This window comes from Orycteropus afer, unplaced genomic scaffold (genome assembly GCF_000298275.1).
Source record: "Orycteropus afer afer isolate SDZICR_OR568_19922 unplaced genomic scaffold, OryAfe1.0 scaffold00014, whole genome shotgun sequence".
NCBI classification, from domain to species: domain Eukaryota; kingdom Metazoa; phylum Chordata; class Mammalia; order Tubulidentata; family Orycteropodidae; genus Orycteropus; species Orycteropus afer.
In genome coordinates, this window is record NW_006921601.1 from 19,397,885 (window position 1) to 19,420,442 (window position 22,558).

General features: G+C 45.6%; 1 protein-coding gene across 1 annotated transcript in view; it reads left to right on the forward strand.

Moving 5' to 3' along the window:
* NAV2 (neuron navigator 2) overlaps positions 1-22,558 on the forward strand; it is a 494,616-nt gene that overhangs the window by 414,450 nt on the left and 57,608 nt on the right. Inside the window, exons 12-17 of the mRNA XM_007955845.2 lie at positions 4,243-4,381; positions 14,146-14,437; positions 15,162-15,864; positions 18,560-19,027; positions 19,688-19,753; positions 21,096-21,140. Coding sequence (XP_007954036.1) covers positions 4,243-4,381; positions 14,146-14,437; positions 15,162-15,864; positions 18,560-19,027; positions 19,688-19,753; positions 21,096-21,140 — 1,713 coding nt within the window. The remainder of the gene's footprint in view (positions 1-4,242; positions 4,382-14,145; positions 14,438-15,161; positions 15,865-18,559; positions 19,028-19,687; positions 19,754-21,095; positions 21,141-22,558) is intronic.

The following is a 22,558-nucleotide window of genomic DNA, read 5'->3' on the forward strand; positions in this document are numbered from 1 at the left end:
GAAGCCCAAGGAAGGGTCGCTGTGAGTCGGATCCAACTCGACGGCAGTGTGACTTTGGTTTGGTTTGGTAGGGTTTCTAAGGCTATAAATCTTTATGGAAGCAAACTGCCACACATGTTTCTCCAGTAGAGCAGCTGCTGGGTTTGAACCACCTTTGGTTAGCAACTGAGCACTTTAACCACTGTACCACCAGCTCATTTCAATTAGGGACACTTAGACCCATGTTCAAGTCCCTGGGTGGCACAAATGGTTAAGCACTCTACTACTAGTCAAAAAGTTGGCATTTGATCTCACCCAAAGGCACCTTGGGAGAGAAGCTTAGCAATCAGCTAAGGTCACAGCCTTGAAACCCCAATTCTACTCTGTGGACAAGGTATCATCATGAGTCAGAATTGACTGGACAGCAACTGACGGCAGCAACAAGGAGAAAAGCAGCATATTCCACATTCCTGTGTTAGAACAACATTGTTATCACAGAGTAGCTCCTAGAACTAGTTTTCCTTTGAAAACATCTTGGAACTTGTTAACCTAATCTTGGTAGCTCCTCATGACTATTTACCTGGATTTGGGAGAAAGGATGAGTTTGAACCCATGATGATTTTATGTCTAGATAGGCTTGCCAGTGTCCCAAAAGACCCATAAGTGAAGGAGATGTGACTAGTTTTCCAAGGACAGAGACAGTTTCTGACACACAGACAGCTCTGGGGGACACCGAGACAGCTCTTGCTCAGCTTGAGCTTTCATCAACCTCACTACCTCTTAATCCTCATCGTTAATTTTCCCCACTCCCCCCTTCATCCTCCTCAGAGACTTGGGTCACTGTGGCTTCCCTCTTTCTGATCTGACTCTATTACAAGGTCTTACTGGAAACTCAGAGTAAGCCCCATGACATTCTGGACACTTATGTAGGAAGAATTGTGTGCACATTAGTGCCACAGGTCCTTCTGGCATAATAGCCTCATGTTAAAATGCCAACAGGAGAAGAATGTGTACTATTTCAAAGCAGAAAAACTGAGGGCATCTGTTACTAACTTTCCTCTTCACCCCCACCCCCTAGCCCAGCCTCACTCTTTCCTGTCAGTCCACTTTCTTCGTCATTGGGATATAAGAAATTTTAGATCTACTACATTCTTAACCCCAAAGAACAGATGCAGTTAAAGGACTCATGGCACTTTCTTTTAACCATGAGACAAATTTGAGTTCTTTTACATCTGTTGTTGTTGTTGTTATGTGCCATCGAGTCAGCCCTGACTCATAGCGACCCCTCCTTGGGTTTCCGAGGCAGTATCACTACGGAAGTAGGATTGCCCAACCTTCCTTCCGAGGAGTGGCTGGTGGGTTTGAACCGCCAGCCGTCTGGTTAGCAGGCAAGTGTCTTAGCCACTATGCTACCAGAGCTCGTGCCATGATTTATGGTTGCTAGTCTCAGTTATTATCCACATGTTACCCATAAGGAAACTGAGGCACAGAAGTTGTGTGACTTGAGAGCTAATCAAGTGGGAAGGGAACTAAGATTAGAATCCACTGCCTGTGATGGGTTTGCATCAGGAACTTGGTGGCTTTCCTGCCTCTCCTCATCTGAGTACACTCAGTCTGGAGGTGTTCAGGAGCACACACACTGCCTGGAGGCATTGCTGCAGCGTCACACGAAGGTGGTACAGTGGGAAGAGGTGGGCTTAGGGGTCAGGTATTGTTGAACTTCCAGCTCTGCCATAATTCTGCCGAGTGATGTTGGACAACGCTTCTCCTGTCCTCAGTTTCCTCACTATGAAGCAAGGATAATAGCAATTTGTGGGCAAATGTGGAGTGGGTGGCATGTAGTAAGTTTTCAGCGGTAGCCATTGTTGTTGGGAAAGGCAGCTGGATATAGACTAGAATGAGCATGTGGTTTGAAATGAGACAGTCCTGCACTGTAACCCCATTCCAATATTGACTGAATGACACTGGTCAAACTACTTATTCTTTCAGCCTTAATTTCTCCATCTGTAAAATGGGGAAGGTAATACCTACCTTGCAAGGATGGTATGAGGAGTGGCGATAATAAAATATTTAAAGTACCTGTAACAATGCCTGGTTCTAAAAATTTATTCACTATCAGTAATTAGATCCCTACGTATATTTGAAAGGTAGGACAGACCTTTATATAGGGAATAGCTAGAAAGCTGTTTTAGACATATAGAAAGGAATACAAATATGTGAGGCAATGTAGGAATTCAGGAGCTCTGGTAGTGTAGTGCCTAAGGCACTTGACTGCTCACCAGAAGGCTGGGGGTTCAAACCTACCAGCCCCTCCTTGGAAGGAAGATGGGGCAATCTACTTCCATAGTGATACTGCCTCGGAAGCCCAAGGAGGGGTCACTGTGGGTTGGGTCCAACTTGCCAGCACATAACAACAACAGCAACATGTAGGAATTCAGAATAGGGGAAGCTTAGAGTGGACTGTAGTATTTGGAGAAGGCTTTAAATTAGGGCGAATTTGGAGCAGGGTAGGGGCTGGACAAAAGTGGTAGAATCACATGAACAAAGTCGTGGAGGGGCCCTCTGAATCTTGTGAATTCACACATAATAAGCCCTTCATTGAGCCCTCTTCATCCTGCCTTTATCTGCCTTTACTTGGGAACCACCATCACACATCTCCCCTACATTTGTTTATACCTTCCATGTTTGGCTTTAGGAAATCAGGAGTGTTGAAATGAAAGCAAGGGTGATGAAGACATGAAGCTTTCATCTTCCTGCCCAATCAAAGGGCTCGGGATTTTGGGGGTAGGCATCCTACATGCTGGTAGAATGAATGAGAGCTTTTTGGGTTGGGGTGAAGTGGAGTTGGAGGTACTTTAGCTTTCGAAATCTCAGCCGCCTGGCATTTTATAGGCCTTTCAGTGAGAAACCCTATGGAGGCTTGAGTGGTAAAGTAACATGGTTAAGCCCACACTCTAGTGTCTAGGCGTAGATACTGGCCCTCGAACCAGATGCCTTGTTTCTTCCTGGAGAGGTGAGTCAAGCCATCTTGATGTGTACTGAGGATTGCCTGATGGAAAGTGATCCAGCACAACATTAAAGAAGGTGGCTCTGAGTCAGAGTGCCTAGAAGCCACTGAGCCACTAAAGGAATTCTAATGGTGCAGCATTGGGCTGCTAACCAAAAGGTTGGCAGTTCAAACCTACCAGCCACTCTTTGCGAGAAAGATAAGGCAGTCTGCTTCTGTAAGGATCTATATAGCCTTGGAAACTCTATGGGGCAGTTCCATTCTGTCCTATAGGGCTGCCATGAGTTGGAATCAACTCAGTGGCAATGGATTTGCTTATGGGGTTTAGGAACCACTGAAGGATATTACTAGCAGCAGAGTGACATGATCTGATTTATGTTTGAGAAAGATCATTATGGCTGCTGTGGGGAGAATGGATTGTTAGGGAGCAGAAATGTAGCATGGAGACCTCTGGCCTATTTGCAGCAATCCAGGCAGAATGGATAGCAAAAGGAACTGGAGCAGGGCAGTAAAGCAGAGAGAGATGCACATTTGGGTATATTTTGCAAGTAGAGGTGATAGGAGCAGGTGACGAATTAAATGTGGTGGTGAGAGGGAGGTGGGAGAGGATAAGAACGAGAAAAGACTCAAGAATGAGTGCTCGGAGATTTGACTTGAGCAGTGGGGGGATGTGACCTCAATGAGTTTCAGAGTTGAAAAATGAAGTCTATTTTAGATATGTCCTGGGATATTAATAGAGAGAGAACTACTAATAGAGTTGACAGGTTTCTGCTGACTTTTGCAGCTTTCCTTCCCTTGGCATTTTATTCCAGGAGTGGGATTCAGAGAATTTATACAGCAGCTCTCTTCCCATCCTAACCCCTAGGACCCTGCTTTTGAATCTTTCTCTGGACCGCTTTCAGCTATAAGCTCTAAACCCACTGCTACACTACAGCTAAGCCTGGAAAGTAGCAGTGGACTTCTATAAAGTTCCCAAGGTGAAGCTGAAGACAAAATGAGAAGTGGGGTGTGTCTTTAGCCGCCTCTGTTTTCAGTTTGCTCCGGGAAAGGAGGTATAAGCCACTTTACCCAGTTGCTGTTCCCCAATAGAAAAGATGGATGGTACCGTGGAAGATGAGTCACATCATAGGCAAAAGAGCTTCTTCTGGGGTTTTATGACAGGGGGGCTTTAGTGGACAACGTGCGTCAGTCTGTGTTGTCAGCCTGAGCTAGAGCAGCGTGTGGTTTTGGTGCTCAGGATGTGTTTGTCTTGGCAGCTGGGATGACAGCAGCTCCGTCAGCAGTGGGATCAGTGACACCATAGACAACCTCAGCACTGATGACATCAACACCAGCTCCTCCATCAGTTCCTATGCCAACACACCTGCCTCGTCTCGCAAAAACCTGGATGTGCAGGTAAGAGACATGAGACCTTCCCAGGCAGGGAGCCTAGGGCTTGTGGGTTCAGGGGGGCATTTGGAGTGAGCTGAATGCCCATGTTAATTAGATGAGACCCAAGTTCCTGCTGCCTGTGCTTACAACTCCCTAACTGTGACCTCTACCCCCAAGGAAAGAGGTCAGCAGTAAGGCGGTGGAAACAGAAGTTGGGAGGTTTCAACACTCACTGCTGTGGCCTTGGTAAATCATTTTTCTTTCCTGGACCTCACTTTTGTAATCTGTTTGTTTTTCTATAAAGGTCGGTGTTGGGCTCGACTGGCAGATTTTTAGCTTAGATGTGTGTCTCCTCCTTGCCACACTGAGAATCTTGGCCACAGTGAGCCACTGCTGTCCATGAGACCAAGAGTGATGGTGGGAACAAAGGTTGAGAACCCTGGGCTGGATGACCAGAGGTTGGGAGCTGTCAGTCCATGGGTCCCAGGGCATTGCCAATGTGTTTTATTTGGCCCACAGTATTACCCTTTTCTTAAACTGCATTCCTTGTCACCGTTTTAAAATGGGATTATTTTACATGAAAGTGGGTTTCTGGCTTCTCTTGAATATCAAAAGATGCTGCTTCCTTGAGCCAGCATTCTCTACAGGACAACAATCAGTTGACATCAAAGTACCTGTGCCCTTTCAACAGGGCACACATGTTCCAGTGTGCCACTGGCACCACCCAACCAGCTGCACCCTTTAAAATATCTGACCCTAGAGGGAGAACAATGTGGAACAAAACTCAAAATCATTTGGAAAAAAAAAAAAGGGAGGGAGGGACCAGGTTTGCTGGTCCAATAGAGCCTGGTGGAACCGCTGAGACTATGGCCCCTAGCTGCCCTTCAGGTCTGGAATTGAACTCACACCTGTGACTTCCAGCCAAACAAAAGACAGGCATATTAGGTGAACATTTACACTAGGTAGATACACTCCTTGGAGAGAACAATCATGGGAGAAAGAAGGGCTGCCTATGCACAGGGAGACAGCTCAGGGGGCAGGAGAGCATGGAGGAATGGACACATGGAAGAGGTAACTATCGGGAGGAAGTGGGAGGGGAGCTGTTGCATTGTGGTAAATTGTGGTTAATGTCATGAGACAAAGTGTATGTGAACAGCTGTATGGAAAGTGAATTTGCTCTGTAAATTTTCACCCAAATCACACACACACACACACACACACACACACAATATCTGACCCTGATGCACTTGAGGTTTCAATCCCTGCTTTAAACTCTCAGATTTGATCATTCAAATATAGTGCTACCTAATACTTGCTTCCAGCTTCATGTTTCATGTGTGTGTCCGGTTTCATGTGCATGTGTATACTTGCCCTCACAATATTCCTTGGTGGTTGCAAGGGGTTGGTTTTGTAAACCTATTTTACTAGTGGGAAAGTAAGGTACCATCTTCACTACAAGGAGCCCTGGTGGCACAACAGTTAAGCACTGACCTGCTAACTGAAAGGTTTGTGGTTCAAACCTACCCCACCACTCCATGGGAGAAAGACCTGCTCCCATAAAGATTACAACTTAGAAAACTCAGTGGAAGCAGTTCTATTCTGTCACGTGGGGTCACTAAGAGTTGAAATTAACTTAACTGCCCCTAACAACAACAAAACAATATCCTCACTAGTAGTCCCCAACTTGTGACTGACTGGCCCATTTCCCTCACTAACACAAGAGCACTGGTCAGCTGAGGTGGTAGTGGGCTGGAGTCTTTTTCATGATTGGTTCCTCCCACCAAGGGGGCACTGAGTAGGACCATCTCCCAGAGGGACTTTAAGGGGGCAGAACTATCGAACACTGCCCCTTACCTTCACCCCCTTCCTTTCATATCTTCTTTCTCTCCCAGCTATTTCTCGCTCTATACTAATGGAAACTGCTTCTAAAGGGCTAAATAAAAGCTGTGTCAGAGTGTGGGAGTAATTCAGTCCCATGGAAATGGTGAACATTGACTGCCTTATGAACTGTATTAAGTGTTGCTTCTGAGATTGCCTGTTAACTTCTTGAATTTTCATTTTCACCTTCTGGGGATAAGAATGGGGTGTGGTGGTTGTTTAAAGAAAAAGAAAACTGATTAAATGACTGGAAAAGGGGCATGGAGATTTGGTGGTCTGGTAATGTTCTAATTATTTCTATGAGTGTTGGTTATGTGGGTATGCTAATTTTATAAAATGTATTCATGCTGTATACTTCACATTTGTATACTTTATTATATGAATGTTATACTTCAATAAAAAAGTTCATAAAAAGAAAATAAAAAACCTAAGCCACACTGCCCGAGCAGTGTTTAGTCAGTGATAGGATAAGTTGGAAACACCCAGCCAGCCTAGTAGGCCCCTACCACCTACCATCTGTCAACTGTCAAAATAGCCACCAATTTTCTTTTCCTTGTGTACATTATAATTTTTTTCTGAGACTCACTGTAATTTCAAGGAAACAGTATGAGCAAGCTCTCAGACTATCCTTAGGTAGAAAGTGAAGACTCAAGGAATTAATCACCTGGCCCTCTGTGTTCAGGACACAGGCAGTTACTGGTGGATTAGAGAGAGAGAGAGAGAGAGAGTGAGTGAGTGAGTGAGTGAGTGAGTGAATGAGTGAGTGAATGAGTAGAGAGAGGCTAAGTTCAGTGAACCAGTGAGGTTTTTCTTTTGTTTAGTTACAAGGTAGGAGCAGGCTTGCCCCGACCGATGTCGGTGTCATGTTGGAAGAATCTCCTCGCCTTTGTTCCCTTCCCTTCCCACAAAGCCAGAGTGGGACTCTGTATTCCATACTGATGATACAGAGTAAACATTTGGGATTTACAAATGATTTCCTATTTGATGTACTTGAATTTGGTTGATGCCAAGGTCCCACTCCTCTTTGATTAGCTGTTTGCTTTCATCTTACAAATGAGGTCATAAACCTATTTTTTTTATCAAGATCAGATGTTAATTTCAGAGGACATGAAAGGTTTAATATTCATTAGAATGTTTTCCAATAAAACTACTTGAGTTTAAAATATTAAAATTAAATACTAAGAAAGTAGATCTTAGAGCAAAATAAATATGCAAACTTGGGCCAATAGTAACTAAGATTTCTATCGGCATGATTTCTTTAAATGGATTTTTAGTGACATCCCTTTGTTCCTGTCCAGAGAGCATCTCCAAACATTGGAATCAGCAGATTTGGCAGCCTCCCGCCCGCCCTCCCCGTATCTCTCTGAGGCGTGCTAAGGGTCATTACTCCTCTCTGAGCCCCGTTAGGCAAAGGGAGTATGTGCACTGCCATCCTTTCCCAAGAGCTGCTCCTTGTGTGCTTGGCTTATTCCAGTTCCTGTCATAGACAGGATGAGTGGGCAGCAAGCACTCTGCCGGGCAAGGCATTGGAGAGGCAGGAAAAGGTCGCTCAGCATGTCCATCGGGAAAGCAAGCAGAGGACAGGTTCTTGCCTAGGTTTTCATATACGAGGAGCCTCTGAGGAAAGCTAAAAGGAAGTACATTTAAGGAACAGGAAAGTTATTGTCTGGAAAACCTAAGGAATAGCCGTATTTAGCTGATAGAAAGGGAATAGGTGGAAACCAGAGGAGTGATCATTGGCGAGGGCAGTTAGTCCCCTTTGTGTGTGAGTGACTGCTTTCCTCAGAGCCATTGGGGAGCTGAGATTGCCCTTGACAAGGGAGGAGACACACGCCCAGATACCCAGCCATGGACATCTTTGCTCACCCTGCTTCTCAGCATATCAGGGAAAGAACTTGCTGCTTGAGGTCTGAGAGCATCTTGACCAACTCTCTCCAGAAGAGCTGTGAGTGTGGAGGTATGGACTTTGAAGTCAGAGGGTCTTGGGTTGAGATCCTCACTTTACCCTATCTTTGGATAAGCTAAACTAACCTCTCTGGCTTTGTCCTTCTTATCCATAAACTAGGAGTAGTTAGACCTGTCTTGGAGGGTGAGTGTGAGAGTGAACATGTTCCAGTGATACTTGGTGGTTGCTCAGAAGTTACCTGCTTTCTTTCTTCCTTCATGTCCTTTGGATTTACCTATCTCTCTGTCTCATCTCCATTCATGTCGGTAACTGAAAGTTGAGTGTATTTGTACTCTATCTTATTTGTATTTTCAAAGCAATTGGTCTAATATTTCATAGCGAGGCTCCATTCCAGGAGCTGAGGTGCAATGAAGCATCTGTCAAGATTCCAGATTTTCACTGCCCATGAAATTTTTAATAAAATATATAGGGATAAAAACCATACCTGTTTCTTTCTTGTTACTGAAGGAAATAAAATCCTGAATGTTGTGGGAAACCTCCCTGTCCTGTGGTCCTGAGGGAGCCGGGGGTGCTTGGGGTTTTCTCTGCCAGTGCTGACTCTGGATGTTGGAATGGGTACAGGGAAAGGGTTTGACTGCAGCTGGGAGGAGCACCCTTTCTGCCTGCCCTCTGTCTCCTACTTTTGACTTAGGGCAAATTAACTTTTCCAGTTTAGACCTGCATTTTCCAGTTCTATGAAATACAGATAATAATACAACGTCAGAGGATTAGATGAACAAATAGTACATGTAAAGAGACTTTGCACAGGGTCTGGCAAGACAAGTGGCATGTGGTGAGATGATGCTGATGATGTTGGTAACTCTTTCTATTATTACTGGGCCTGAAATTGCAGCTAGTTCAGCTTCTTGATCTGTAGGAGATATAGACATCTCAGCCACTGTCCCTGGCTTCTACAGGCTGGTGACCAGCTATGGGTAAAACAAATTCACCCTAATGTAAGACAAACATGGGATAAGAACTAAAGGAATGCTGGAGGTTTTCTGAAGTGGTGATGGTGGTGATGATGAATTGGTGTTGATGCTGGTCGTGATAAGAGCCACTGTTTATTGAGTCCCTCCATGTTTAGCTCATTGAGTCTACCATCAACCCTTTAAGAGAACTATATATTATCACCCTATTTTATACACCAGTAATGATCTCAGAAAAGTTACTCAGCTTTCTTCAGGATCACACATAGCCAACGGGTAGCTGAGCTCAGTACTTGAACTCCAGTCTGTCAGACTTCAGAGCCCATGTACTCTCTGCTCTTTGTGCCAAGCTTCCCTCCCCTCACTCCGCAGGATCTACCCTGCTTCTGCGTTCTCACTTTCAGAAGACTGGATCCTCTGTGGTTTATGCCCCAGTCATCCAGGCCTTCTTCCAATTTATATATGGATTATTCCCCCACCTTCCCTCTCAGTTGGTTAAGTGGATTTCCAAGTAGGGGGAGTTAAAAAAAAAAGCCTTTAAAAAGAAGATGGAAGCAACTGGTAAGTAGTGCAGAGGGAGAGAAGGGAGATGTTTTGGTTCTCTAGTGCCATTCTAACAGAGGATACCACAAATGGGTGGTCTTGACAAACAGGGATTTATTTTCTTACAGTTTGTTGTTGTTGTTGTTATTTGCCGTCGAGTCGGTCCCGACTCATAGCGACCCCTCCTTGGGTTTCCGAGGCAGTATAGGAGACTAGAAATCCAAGTTCAAAGTGCTAACTCTAGAGGCTGGGTGAAAGCCCCTCGACCTTGGGCTGCAGCTCTGCCTCTTACACCCGGCCCACTGGAGCTAGAAGCATCTGTTCACTCAGACAGCTGCTGGCTGCTGAGGCTGACAAACCCAAGATCTACCAGTCCCAATATTACCAAACAATATGGCAGGCCACTAGTTCAAGTCCCGAGATAATCCCAAGATTGGCAGGAAACATGTCAGGGTGCTAAATGAAGAGTCAGCTACATGCAGGGTCCAAGCATGCCAAAAAAAGCTTCAGAGACCTTTCTCAAAACTTCTCCTTATACACTGGAAGCAGACCATATCCCTAAGGCAACTACTCAGCTGCTCCAGTAGATTCCACAATGGAGTTGATTACCAGTCTCATCATGGGGAATAACTACAACCAGCACCCAGCCACTCAAACCAGGCCCAGCCAAGTTGACACCTAACATTAACTACCACAGGAGGCTACAACCCTCTGTGTATCACTGTGTGGATTCCCCACTGACCCTTCTATTAGGAGCTCTGGGAACAGAGACACTGGGCATTATTGCTTTTTTAATCCTCAGTGGTACCACCACATGGCCTGGCACATAGCTCAGTATGGGTTTGATGAATAAATATGAACTCAAAGGCAGTAACTGTCCTAGGGCAAATGCCTAGCTGTTCAGAGTAGAGCTGGGAAGGCTACTTCCCTGGTCCAGGTTTTGGGAATTGGGATGGTTGGATAATTGTTCTTTCCAGAGGGGGAGATTCAGGCTGTGGTCATGGGTCAGGGATCTGTGCTCTCTCTTTCTTTAACTTTGGTGAATTGAGGTTCTGGAGGAGTCTAGGGTAGGGCCTGGCACCCAACAGATAGCTTCTCCAGGGTTGAGGTCTAGGAGCAACCAGGCCAGCCAGTCAGTATGGACAGAGAATCCTTGGGTGTATTGTGTTAGGTGTTGTTGTTGTTGTTGTTGTTGTTATGTGCCCTCGAGTTGGACCCAACTCATAGAGACCCCTCCTTGGGTTTCCGAGGCAGTATCACTACGGAAGTAGATTGCCCCATCTTCCTTCCAAGGAGTGGCTGGTGGGTTTGAACCGCCAGGCTTCTGGTTAGCAGTCAAGTGCCTTAGGCACTATGCTACCAGAGCTGCTAGGGATGCAGAAGTAGCTCATCTTTGGACTTGTCCTCAGGGAAGGCAGTGTGGCTTAGTGGTTAAAACATGGGCTCTGCACTTAGACCCCCTAGGTTGGAATCCCTCCATCTCTACATTGTTGCTGTATGATTTTGGTCAATTTTCTTTTCTGCTCTGCTAAGGCACTTGACTGCTAACTAGAAGGCTGGCAGTTCAAACCCACCAGCCACTCCTCGGAAGAAAGATGGGACAATCTACTTCCATAGTGATACTGCCTCGGAAACCCAAGGAGGGGTCGCTATGAGTCAGGTCCAACTCCACGGCACATAACAACAACAACAATAAGCTTTGCACCTTATGTAAAATGGAAAATAATAGCTGTAACTTCCTCATAGGTTTTTCTGTAAAGATTAAAGTAAACTTTAGCACAGTACCTGGCCCATAGTGAGTGCTCAATAAATTTTAGTTGTTACTACTACTACCACTAGCACCACTGCAATTTGATTTGGGGAAATAAGATAGAGTATAAAAGAATAAATATGTATTCACCCAAATCACAATAAAAAGTTTATACACATACACACACACACATGAAGAATAAATAATGCCATGAGTCAGGATGTGTTATGTGCTAAATTGAATTTATCCAGTACCTCTTAGAGTGTATCAGAATGTACTTAAATGTATGCTCCAAGAGCTTAAGATTTGTATTTGGTCTTGTTCATTGTGGGATTTCTAGTGCCAATAACCTTATCTGGCATATAGTGCCACCCTACAAATACTTGTTGAGTGAATGAATGAATGAATGCTCTCAAAGACAAGCTCTTGTTTGCACATGTTATTCCCAAAACTCTTAGTATTTTTCCCTTTTGTAGAGCACATTGTCAAAAAGGTACCTTTAATAATTTACAATTGTTGTTGTTGTTGTTGTTATGTGCCCTCGAGTCAAACCCGACTCATAGCGACCCCTCCTTGGGTTTCCGAGGCAGTATCACTATGGAAGTAGATTGCCCCACCTTCCTTCCAAGGAGTGGCTGGTGGGTTTGAACCACCAGCCTTCTGATTAGCAGTCAAGTGCCTTAGGCACTATGCTACCAGAGCTCCAATTTACAATTAGACATTTATTTATTCATCTAGCCAATCTCTGTTTCTTTCATTAGATCATAAACCTCATGAGAGGTTGAAATTAGTCTTGCTGCTGTTAAAGGAGTCAGCTCTACACCCCTGCTTTGCCAGCACCCCTCGCTCCTTGGCTCTCTCTCAGAGATCACTGCATAGGCAAATTAACCCCAGAGACTACATCTTTGAAGGCAGTCATGGTGTCCCTTTTGTCTTACAACTCCGTGCTGGGAACACCATGGAAAGTCAATAAACGCTGGGTCCTTTACTGTAAGAATGTACAACAGCTTTCCACCTCACTCTCCTCAGAGACCACTTGCCTGCCTCCGGAGGGCAGGGCCACGTTCCCACCAGGGAGGAGGAAAAAAAAAACCAGTCCTGCTGAGTCTCAGATTCTCCATGTTGCCTGGCAAACAGCAGTGGGCATTAAGGAAATTCTGGTTGAATGAATATGCTGAAAGTGTTTAGAGGGAGGAAAGATTCCTGTGGGCTGAGGTACTTGAAGAAGGAAGTGGGTGACTTTAATTTCCTCCTCTACAAAATAGAGATAAAGACAATAGTGCTTTCCTGCTTACCCTCCTTGACCAGACAGAGGCCAGGTCAGATGACATGATTTTGTTAAAGTATATGGTAGCTTCAAAAGCTACTCATCACATGTGAGGTTGTGAGGTCACTGTGAGTCAGAATCCACTTGATGGCAACTGGTTTTACTCATCGAGCCTTGATTAAGTTCCTGTTCTGCACCCAGATGTGGTAACCTCTGTCTCTGTGCCCTTTGCTTCTCACATTCCAGGAGTTGGTCTTTCCCCTCCTTGAGTCTCTGGTGTCTAGTACATTATGGCATTCAGGATGCATTTGGGAATGACTGAACAAATGAAGGTGCACGTAAGGTGGCTGCAGTGAATGAGTGGTCTTTCTAAGGAGTGAAGGGGTTGGGGTGAAGGGAGGGGCTGTGGTAGTGGTGGAGAGGCAGCTGGCCTTGGGCTGCCTGCGTGTATTTAGCCTTGATCCCATTCAGCAAGTGTATTCAGTGGAGGAAGGAATCCATACCACTCTCAGTTTTTGGCAGGTTTTCCTTTTCAATTTCCCCCTTGCTGATGTTATCCACTCAAGTAGTTAAGTATAGCAAATATGGGACTTGTGTCTGAAAACGAAAAACTGAAAAGTGTTACTGACCTCCCTCCTTCCCCATGCAGCTACTTCTCCCTCCTAGTGTCCCCTCAGAAGGAGCCCCCCCACCCCACCCCAAAGCATTCTGGCTAGCTCAGTGCCTTTTAATACCAGCAAATCATTAACATCACACTCTGTCCCCTCCTGGGTTCCATGGCCAGCAGGTCAGGTCTCCTCCAAAGAAAGCTGACTAATTATATCCCTTGTCTGAACAAAATCACACAAGGGGAGCAAAGCAGTGGCATATAAATGAGGCTGGGATGGGAACAGGCACCCGTTGGCTTTTAGCATTTGGTGAAGTGGCATTTGAGGATTTCTCCCCTCTCAGCTTCTGTCTCTCCCTGATTTGAGAGAAACTAGCAGCCGCCCTTGCTGGCTGCTCAGTGTGTGAGGCTGTGGCGCTGTGCTACATCCAAAGATCTTGCTGCCAGTGGAGTGATAGGAAGATAGCAGAACAAAGGGAGGTGGGTCGGGACACTGAATGCTGGTGAGAGACCCAGCCGCAGGAGTTGCAGGAGGCAAGTTCCAAGTGGCAGAGAGTTGATGGCTGAATTCCCACCCATCTTTGTTGCTTCTCCTCCGTAGGGCTCTTTGCCTATTTCTCCCTGGCCCTTTTTACTCTCCTCCCTTATCTTCCTTCTTAGGACACATTTTTATTCTTTACTTTCCTTAGACCAAAAACATCAGACTATATAACAAGGTAATCAGGGTAGAAAGGCCCAAACATTCTAAGAGTAATTACTTATTCTTTTTCCCTGAGCCAGTCCAGCAGGTCAGCATTATTTCCTCTGGGGTGAGGGCCTTCCTAGCCTGGGATTCGGAGAGGACTAATTCAGGGCCTCTGTGTCCCCAGACTGACACTGAGAAGCACTCACAGGTGGAGAGGAACTCCCTGTGGTCTGGTGATGATATCAAGAAATCTGACGGAGGGTCAGACAGCGGCATAAAGATGGAGGCAGGTTCCAAGTGGAGGCGCAATCCCTCTGACGTATCTGACGAGTCTGACAAAAGCACGTCAGGCAGGAAGAACCCCGTCATCTCCCAGACGGGCTCTTGGCGGCGAGGCATGACGGCTCAGGTGGGCATCACCATGCCAAGGACGAAGCCAGCTGCCCCAGCAGGCACACTGAAGACCCCAGGAACTGGTGAGTAAGAGGAAGGTACCATCTGCCTCCACGGTTGTCAGTTTGAAAACCAAAACTGAAGTAACTCTAGTAAGGACTTGATGATATAGTTTAAGTCCCATAAATGCCTAGGTATATATTTGTAGGATTTAGACTCTGTTAATAATTAGCTTTCATAAAGGCTCACATCCCTGCCTATTTCCTATTGGAAATAATGTAAGCATGTGAGCCTTTCAAGCTCTGAAGAAGGCACAACTATTGAGACATATTGAATTGGTTTAGCTATGGACCCAGTGGAGACTGTTCGAGGGACGTATTTGCAAACTGTTGGTATGTTAAGTTAATGATGTCCATGATTTAAGGGATGTGTGTAAACAAAGGTAGTATTTTTGCAAGAAGGGCAGGAGTGCCCTGAAAATGTTTGGAATAGCCTTTTAATGAACAGAGAGGAGAAAGGTTGGTGAAAGGCAGCGTCTCTTTTCCACACAGCCCAGTGGTTTACTGGCTTTACTTTATCCTGGGCGAACATCACCTGCTTTGCAAATGAGTGAAATCACTGACATCTCCTAAAAGACTCACAGTGACAGTAACAGACAAGATTATCTTTATAAAAAGCTCTTTCCTCTGCCTCCCAGGGGTACTGCTTTCCCTGGGGAAAAAGTGAAACAGTTCTTCATCTGACACAGATGAGTTGGATACTCTGGCTTCCTGGTTTACAGGCTAACCTTGCTGATTTCTCTCTCAGGAAAAACAGACGATGCCAAGGTGTCTGAGAAAGGAAGGCTTTCACCCAAAGCCTCTCAGGTCAAGCGCTCCCCATCAGACGCAGGCCGTAGCAGTGGCGATGAGTCCAAAAAGCCTCTCCCCAGCAGCTCCAGGACACCCACAGCAAATGCCAATACCTTTGGGTTCAAGAAGCAGAGTGGTTCAGCTGCTGGCCTGGCCATGATCACAGCCAGTGGGGCCACTGTCACTAGCAGGTCAGCCACGCTGGGCAAGATCCCAAAGTCATCTGCACTCGTGGGTCGGTCTACTGGTCGCAAGACAAGCATGGATGGGGCTCAGAATCAGGACGATGGCTACCTGTCTCTCAGCTCTCGGACAAACTTGCAGTACCGAAGTTTACCACGGCCCAGTAAGTCCAACAGCCGGAATGGAGCTGGAAACAGGTCTAGTACCAGCAGTATAGATTCTAACATCAGCAGCAAGTCAGCAGGCCTGCCAGTGCCCAAGCTGAGGGAACCTTCCAAAACGGCCCTGGGCAGCTCTCTGCCAGGTCTGGTCAACCAGACGGATAAGGAGAAAGGCATCTCGTCGGACAACGAGAGTGTGGCTTCCTGTAACTCAGTGAAAGTGAACCCGGCAGCCCAGCCCATGTCCAGTGCGGCTCAGGCCACTCTGCAGCCTGGGGCTAAGTATCCAGATGTGGCCTCTCCCACGCTCCGCAGGTAAGTGGCACATGGTACTGAGCAGAACTGGAATAAATCAGATGACATCCCGGATTATTAATTTCCTGTTTCTTGGTGAAAGCAATGTCTGTTTTTCTCCCCTTCATTCCTCAGGTAAAGCTATTTGGTCAGATCCTGCTAGCAATTTTGCCACTGACTGATTATTTTCCCATATTGGGATATAAAACATAAACTTCTAGAATCAGTCATCTTTGGGTTCAAATCCTGGGTCTATCCTAATGGCCCTGTGACTTTACTTAATAAAAGCATGCCTCGGTTTCCTCGTCTGCATAATGGGATGATAACATATACCTCATAGGGTTGTTGTGAACATTAATCTCCGTAGCTATGTCTGGTTCACAGGAAGCACTCAATAAAAGTTAGCTACCATGGGAGGTGAGGTCTTGACCCTCCCCTACATCTAAGTGGATAACTCGGGCAGTTTGGCAATTTTGTGGCCAAGTTTCCACATCATTATGTCAGACAGAGATCTTGGCCAGATCCTTTCTCAAATAGCTCAGTATCCCCACATGCTATTTAAGAATACCTATATAATTTCAACTAAGTCTCTGGAATTTTAACTTCTTCAACAACAAAATAAAAGAAAGGTCATAGGAAGATTCTGAAGAAGAGACACTGATTTTTGTATTGCCTTAAAGAGCCATCACTCCCCACCCCCCTTTCCACACTAGGTGGAAATTTCTGTGTGAGAATATTATCATTCACTGGGTTTTTAATGGTTTCTGGTTAAGTTTGTATAACTTTGGCCACTTCACATTATCTCATTTTAATAATATTCACTGTACCATCCTCAAACCACAACTGCGTGGGTTAGAGCTCATCCTACCTTCTCCAGAAAATTTGACACGAGAAAAAGTAAGTCTCTAAGATAGAAAATTAAGCAGCAAGAAAATAAAAATTATGTGCACATGTACATATTTGAAGATGAACAGGAATGTTTGAAAAGACGTCAGAAGAAGCATTCCCCATGGACGGTATAATGGAGCAGTTCACTTGTTCTTTGTCTAGACTTGACTATTAGAATTTCAGTAATGATTATTTTTTCAGGAGGAGATCCTATTGGACTGCTCTTTGTTGTTTTAACAGGTCTCCTTGTAAATGAAAATTTTCTCTGCTTCTCGCCTCAAGTATTATATGTAATATTCATTCTTTGGTATTGTAGATTTCCTTTAGTAACTACAAAGGCATTTTACTAGACCCTTAGGCTAGTGTAATGGAATGCTTGAAAATGCATGCAGTTTCTTAGGCTCAGTGTTGAGCATCTTTCAGCCAATTGCTGGTAAATGGCATTTTTTTCCCCAAAAATTGTTAAGATGTTCTTAGTTCTCCTGATACACGTCAGTCAGGAGAAGAGAAATCATAGGTGAAATGTGATAACTCTTTTCGAATGATTTAAAGGACTAACAGACAAAAGATTGAGGTTTTTACTGTATAGTTACGTGGAACAGGATTAGGAGTGATGTGCAAAATACAGAAGGAGATGGATTAGATTTTGCTTTGCTCACAACTGGAAGTACCTGGCGATGGACTGAGTTATTCTTTGGAGTAGTGAGATCCCCATCACTGGAAGTATTTAAGCATTCTAAAGCTGAGATTCTGTAACAGCCTTTCCTTCTCTGGTTTTCAGTAGGCAAAAAGTGTTTCTTTTGTGTCACTAGGCATTATAGTGAGGATTATTTATTTGTTCTTATAATAGTTGAGACTTGTAGGACCGTTGAGCAAAGACAGGGATAAAAGTCACAGCACTTAGAGTAGCTGGCTAAAAGACAAGCTGGCTATCAGTGATAAGCAGTAGCATTGTTCCTTTTCAGAGCTACCTATTCTGTTTGGTCTTTGGTGGGTGGAGAATGAAGCCCTTGCATTATGTAAAGCCCTTCTGACCTTGTGACGATCCTTCCATTGTACCAGAGAGCTCTTCCCAACTGAAGAGGGAGGCATTTATGCCATTCTCTATTCCTCTGTATTCTGATGGACATTTTAGGGTATGAGCAGTGGAGCAATGACATGAAATGGCATTTCTGTGTGTCTGTCACAGAGAGACAGCTCATACCCACCATATCTGGTCTAATGTCTTATGAACTCAGCGAGGATTGTGTGTATATCATTGGATAGTACAAGCTCTCTGGCCCTAAAAGACGAATCTTTCAGACCAGGCTTTCAAGTGAGGATAAATCTATAGAGATACTTTTCCCAGGCCAAGTCCTGCTTTGTACTCCTGTTCTTGATTCTGTGTATTGTGCTTACAGATCAAAGGAACGAAATCCCTTTGAGTTCAGCCCTCATAATTTAAGTGCCTGCTTTGTGCCTGAGGTCATGGATACAAAGATGATTAAGATATCTCTTTGCCCTCTAGATGTTTTCAAGACCCAGGGAGGTTTCTAGTTAGTCTGATTGTAGGAAGCAGTGAAAGCAACACCTTGGCTAGGTCTGTAGAAAATTGTTCCCTGTTGCTCCTTGGCTCAAAAGGATCCAGGGCCCCAACTGCAGTCTAGAACCTCAATGTCTAGGCCCACTTTATGACCAGCTTTTCTCAGTGGAGTGCCTCTATTTCAGCAAGAATAACCATACCCCTCTGCAGGGATTCTCACTGTCTCCTCTGCTCCACCCTTCTTTAACAGTCCAGTGCCCCTTGGCACTGGGTGTTCAAACCGCACAACCCTTTGTCTCTTCACAGACTCTTTGGTGGGAAGCCTACTAAGCAAGTGCCCATCGCCACAGCTGAAAGCATGAAAAATTCAGTGGTCATCTCCAATCCTCATGCCACCATGAGCCAGCAAGGTAACTTAGACTCCCCCTCAGGCAGTGGCGTCCTGAGCAGTGGGAGCAGCAGTCCTCTCTACAGTAAGAATTTGGACCTCAACCAGTCTCCTCTAGCCTCCAGCCCCAGCTCAGCCCACTCGGGCCCCTCCAACAGCCTCACCTGGGGCACCAACGCCAGCAGCTCCTCGGCAGTTAGCAAGGATGGCCTGGGCTTCCAGTCTGTTAGCAGCCTCCACACCAGCTGTGAGTCCATTGACATCTCCCTCAGCAGTGGAGGGGGACTGAGTCACAACTCCTCCACTGGCCTGATCGCCTCCTCTAAGGACGACTCTCTGACTCCCTTTGTCAGAACCAACAGTGTGAAGACCACACTGTCGGAAAGGTTGGTGTTGTGCGTCTGGCTGCCTTTATCTCTTAGAGGGACCTCCTTCTAAAAGTAAAGAAGATTATATTAGGATCCCAATTGTTAATTAACCTTTGTCTGTGAGGCTTCTCTCTTTCTAATTACTCCGTCTTTCCTTGGGGAAGACAGTTTGGGATGGAACCAAGCTTGGCTCTGCTTCCTATTTTCTTTTTCATTGTGGTTTTTCACAGTTGCTCTGAGCTGCTAGAAGTCTCTTGGGGGCAGATTTAGTGCTTCCATTTGAAATGACATTCAGCCTTTGAAATTCTTACATTACATTCTATTTGTTCATTGACTGCTTCTTTCCCCATCCTTTGCAATTGTGCAAGCAGAGTAGGTGGCCAGCTGTAGCCCTGGGGTATGTGGTAGGACATTTTTCAAGCAGCTGAGTAGATTAGGTGGCCATCATGACAAGCACCCTCCCACTGAAGGGCTGCCAGTCATCAAGATAGGAAGTCAAGAAACTAAAAGCGCCCTGGATTTTTCCCCGCCGTAGTGATACGTATCTCCACAAAGGGAAGAAAGGTAGCCTCAGCACTGGGAATGAGACAAATGTTCTGATCACTGTATATAACACCAACCTCCCTTTCTTCCAACCTAATGTACCTTCTCTTATTTTCTACCTGCCTGGACCTCTAGCCCTCTCTCTTCCCCTGCTGCTAGCCCTAAGTTCTGCAGAAGTACTCTGCCCAGGAAACAGGACAGGTAATGACGTTGTAGGCTGGGGACCCCACCGAGCCTTCTCTAGGCTTCTCTGCCCATCTGTGTCAAACTAGATGTTTTGCGCAAGTCTGTTGGCCTGAGGCTTCCACTTGTGTTTGTGGCTTCAGTGTGCTCTGTGATACTTAGACATGCCAGTGAGGGTCCATTCCGCTGTTCACTCGAGCCCAGGGCGCCGAGGCAGCAGAAGCTCTCACTCGCATGTCGCATGTCGGCCTTCCTGTGGCATGCTCCTGCTTCCCAGCTTCCCGCCCTTCCCTTTCTCTTCCCCCCCACCTTCAGCCCCAGAAACAGTCTACCACCCACTGTGCAGCTTGCCTTCACCTTTACCGCCCCCACCCCCAATGCAGCTGGCTCTTCTTCTCAAAGTCCTTTGCTGCACTTTGGCTCCTTATGTCTTGCAGGCTGTTGTGTTCTGTGTGCCCGTTTCCTGTAATGAGAATGAAACAGAATATGTGGAGTGCAGAAACTCTGCAAGCGAAGAGGCTCGTGTCTGCTCCCCATTCTCCTGTGGGTGGGCCTTCAGGGGTGGATACTGACCTTAAATTTGTGGGGGAGCGATAGTTTGGCCAAACATAATAAGCTGATGTTGTTTCATGTTAAAAAAAAGAACAATTAATGTAAAACCTCTTCACCCCATCAACAGCAAAACTTTGTTTTTGTCAGACTCACAAACCAAACCTTTAAACTCCTGTTCTTTGGAAATCTGAATGCCTTGACTTTATCGGCCAGCAAGTTATAACATGCTTTGACTTGGGCCCAAGGCTCTGCTCCTAGCTACGCCCAACAAGGTCTGCAGAAACTAAGAGGGACCTGGAATTCACTTCACTACTGATGAATTCCAAATATGCAGACTGCTGGCCTCTTGAAACCCTCCAACAAGTCCCTTCTCCCACTTGAAGTCATTGCCTGTGAGTGGCATTTAGGGAGTGAGCCAGGGCTTGGGGTGCAGAGAAGCTAACATCTCCATCCCCGAGAAGCAATGATGGAGGTGCAGAGATGGGCGGCTGAAGGCATGGGCTCGGCTTTGAGGTGGGGCAGCCCTGGAGGTTTGCTTTGGACCCATGAGACAGGGGGAACAATTGGGGTTGAGCTGCTTGCGGTAAAGTATGCCTTGCTGTCCGCACAGGCCAGGGACTGGGCTTCCTTTGTTTTCCGTGGATGTGTTGCATGCAGAGCTGGATGAGGGAGCACTCCTGGTGATGTGGGTGTTGGTACTACTTTCTTTTTCCGGATCTCTTGAGCCCCCTCCCCAGCCATTCCCTCTTCCCACCCCCTGCCTCCCCTTGCTTCTCTGAAGTTCATTTTTGTTTTAACTTTCCTACAGTGACCCGCACCTTGATAGGAACACTTTGCCTAAGAAAGGACTCAGGTATCTGTGTTTCCTCCTTGCATCCATGCCATCTGTTATGGCTTTGGAGCTTGGCTGTGTGACTCTCATGGCTGATGGGCTGGGCTGGGCTGGGGTCCCCACTTTGGCCACTGCAGCAGGACCCTTTGGATGGATTTTCCCCTCGTTCCTTCCTGTTCTCATTTCTCCATTTGTTGGCTTATTTGCTTGAGCAGGGGCTGTGCTTTTTTAGGCTTCATATAGTAAATCATCTCATGAAAACACCCCTGGGCGGGTCCACAGAGCAAGCACCGCTGCTTCTGGGGCCACTGGGTAATCGCTGTTCAGTGCACCATGACCATCCTGTTCATGGGGCTGTATTCTAAGAGAAAGGATGCAACTTACAGCATGTTGCTTTGTTCAGAAGGACAGGAGCAAAGGAGAGAGATACTTCCCCCAAATTTGAAAATATTTTGGACCATAGAAAACTGCTAACGACAAATAATTTGTAATTATCTCAATATTCTAATCAAAAATTGGGTCAGCTTTCAAAATATTTTTTTGTTGGGGTCAGCCCAACAAAATATGTGTGTGCCTTTGTGTGTGTGTGAAAAAGACTACCAAGAAGGAATTGCCTTTAATTCCTAGTAAGTAGTAGTTTGGGTTCATTTGTGGTGCTAGTCCTGGTAAAACAAGATGCTGTAAGTCATCATTGCTCACATCATCTGGATCACTTTGCCAACCAGAAGAATTCTAGTTTGCTAATGCCTCCCCCACGAACTTACTGTCTTATGGTTGCAGCTGTCATTTCTCCTGCTCTCTAAACGCCTCGTTCTTTGTGGCATCAGCTTCACCTTGCACTGAGCGTTAAGTGCTTTTGCATAAAATGGAACTTGGAATGAAATGTTTCATTGCTGTCATGTATGTCTATAGTTAATAACCTGTAGCTCTTAAGGCTGAGAGCGTTTTGAATGGTGACACAAGGTAGGTATCAATGCTTCCTTTCAATAAGAGCTCCAAGGAAAAGCTAGTTCTAGGAATCTAAGAAGGAAAGAATTGAAAAATTCCCTGGTAGACATCCTGTAGGAGAGGGTTCAGTACCCTGGACTTGGAAGGGGGAGTTGGCAAGGCCCTCTGTATGTAGCAGTTCACATCATGCCTGTTAGGGCTACTGATCAGTAGGCATGCTAGATGCTCAACTCACGGCTGCTCTGAACATTGACGTTGATGCCCTGTTGTCCCAAAAGGAAGCTAACCTCTCTAAGTGTTAACATTTTGAAATGCTATGTGTATTTCTGTAGCAGATTCTCTCATGTGAAAATAATGTAGCTTTGGCTTTGTAAGTTGGTTTTCCAAAAATTCAGAGTAAGGAATCAGACGGTTGATGTGACCTAGAAAGTTGCATATCCATCAAATCCTGTACTAAAAACATTAAAAAAAAAAAAAAACTGTTAATAATT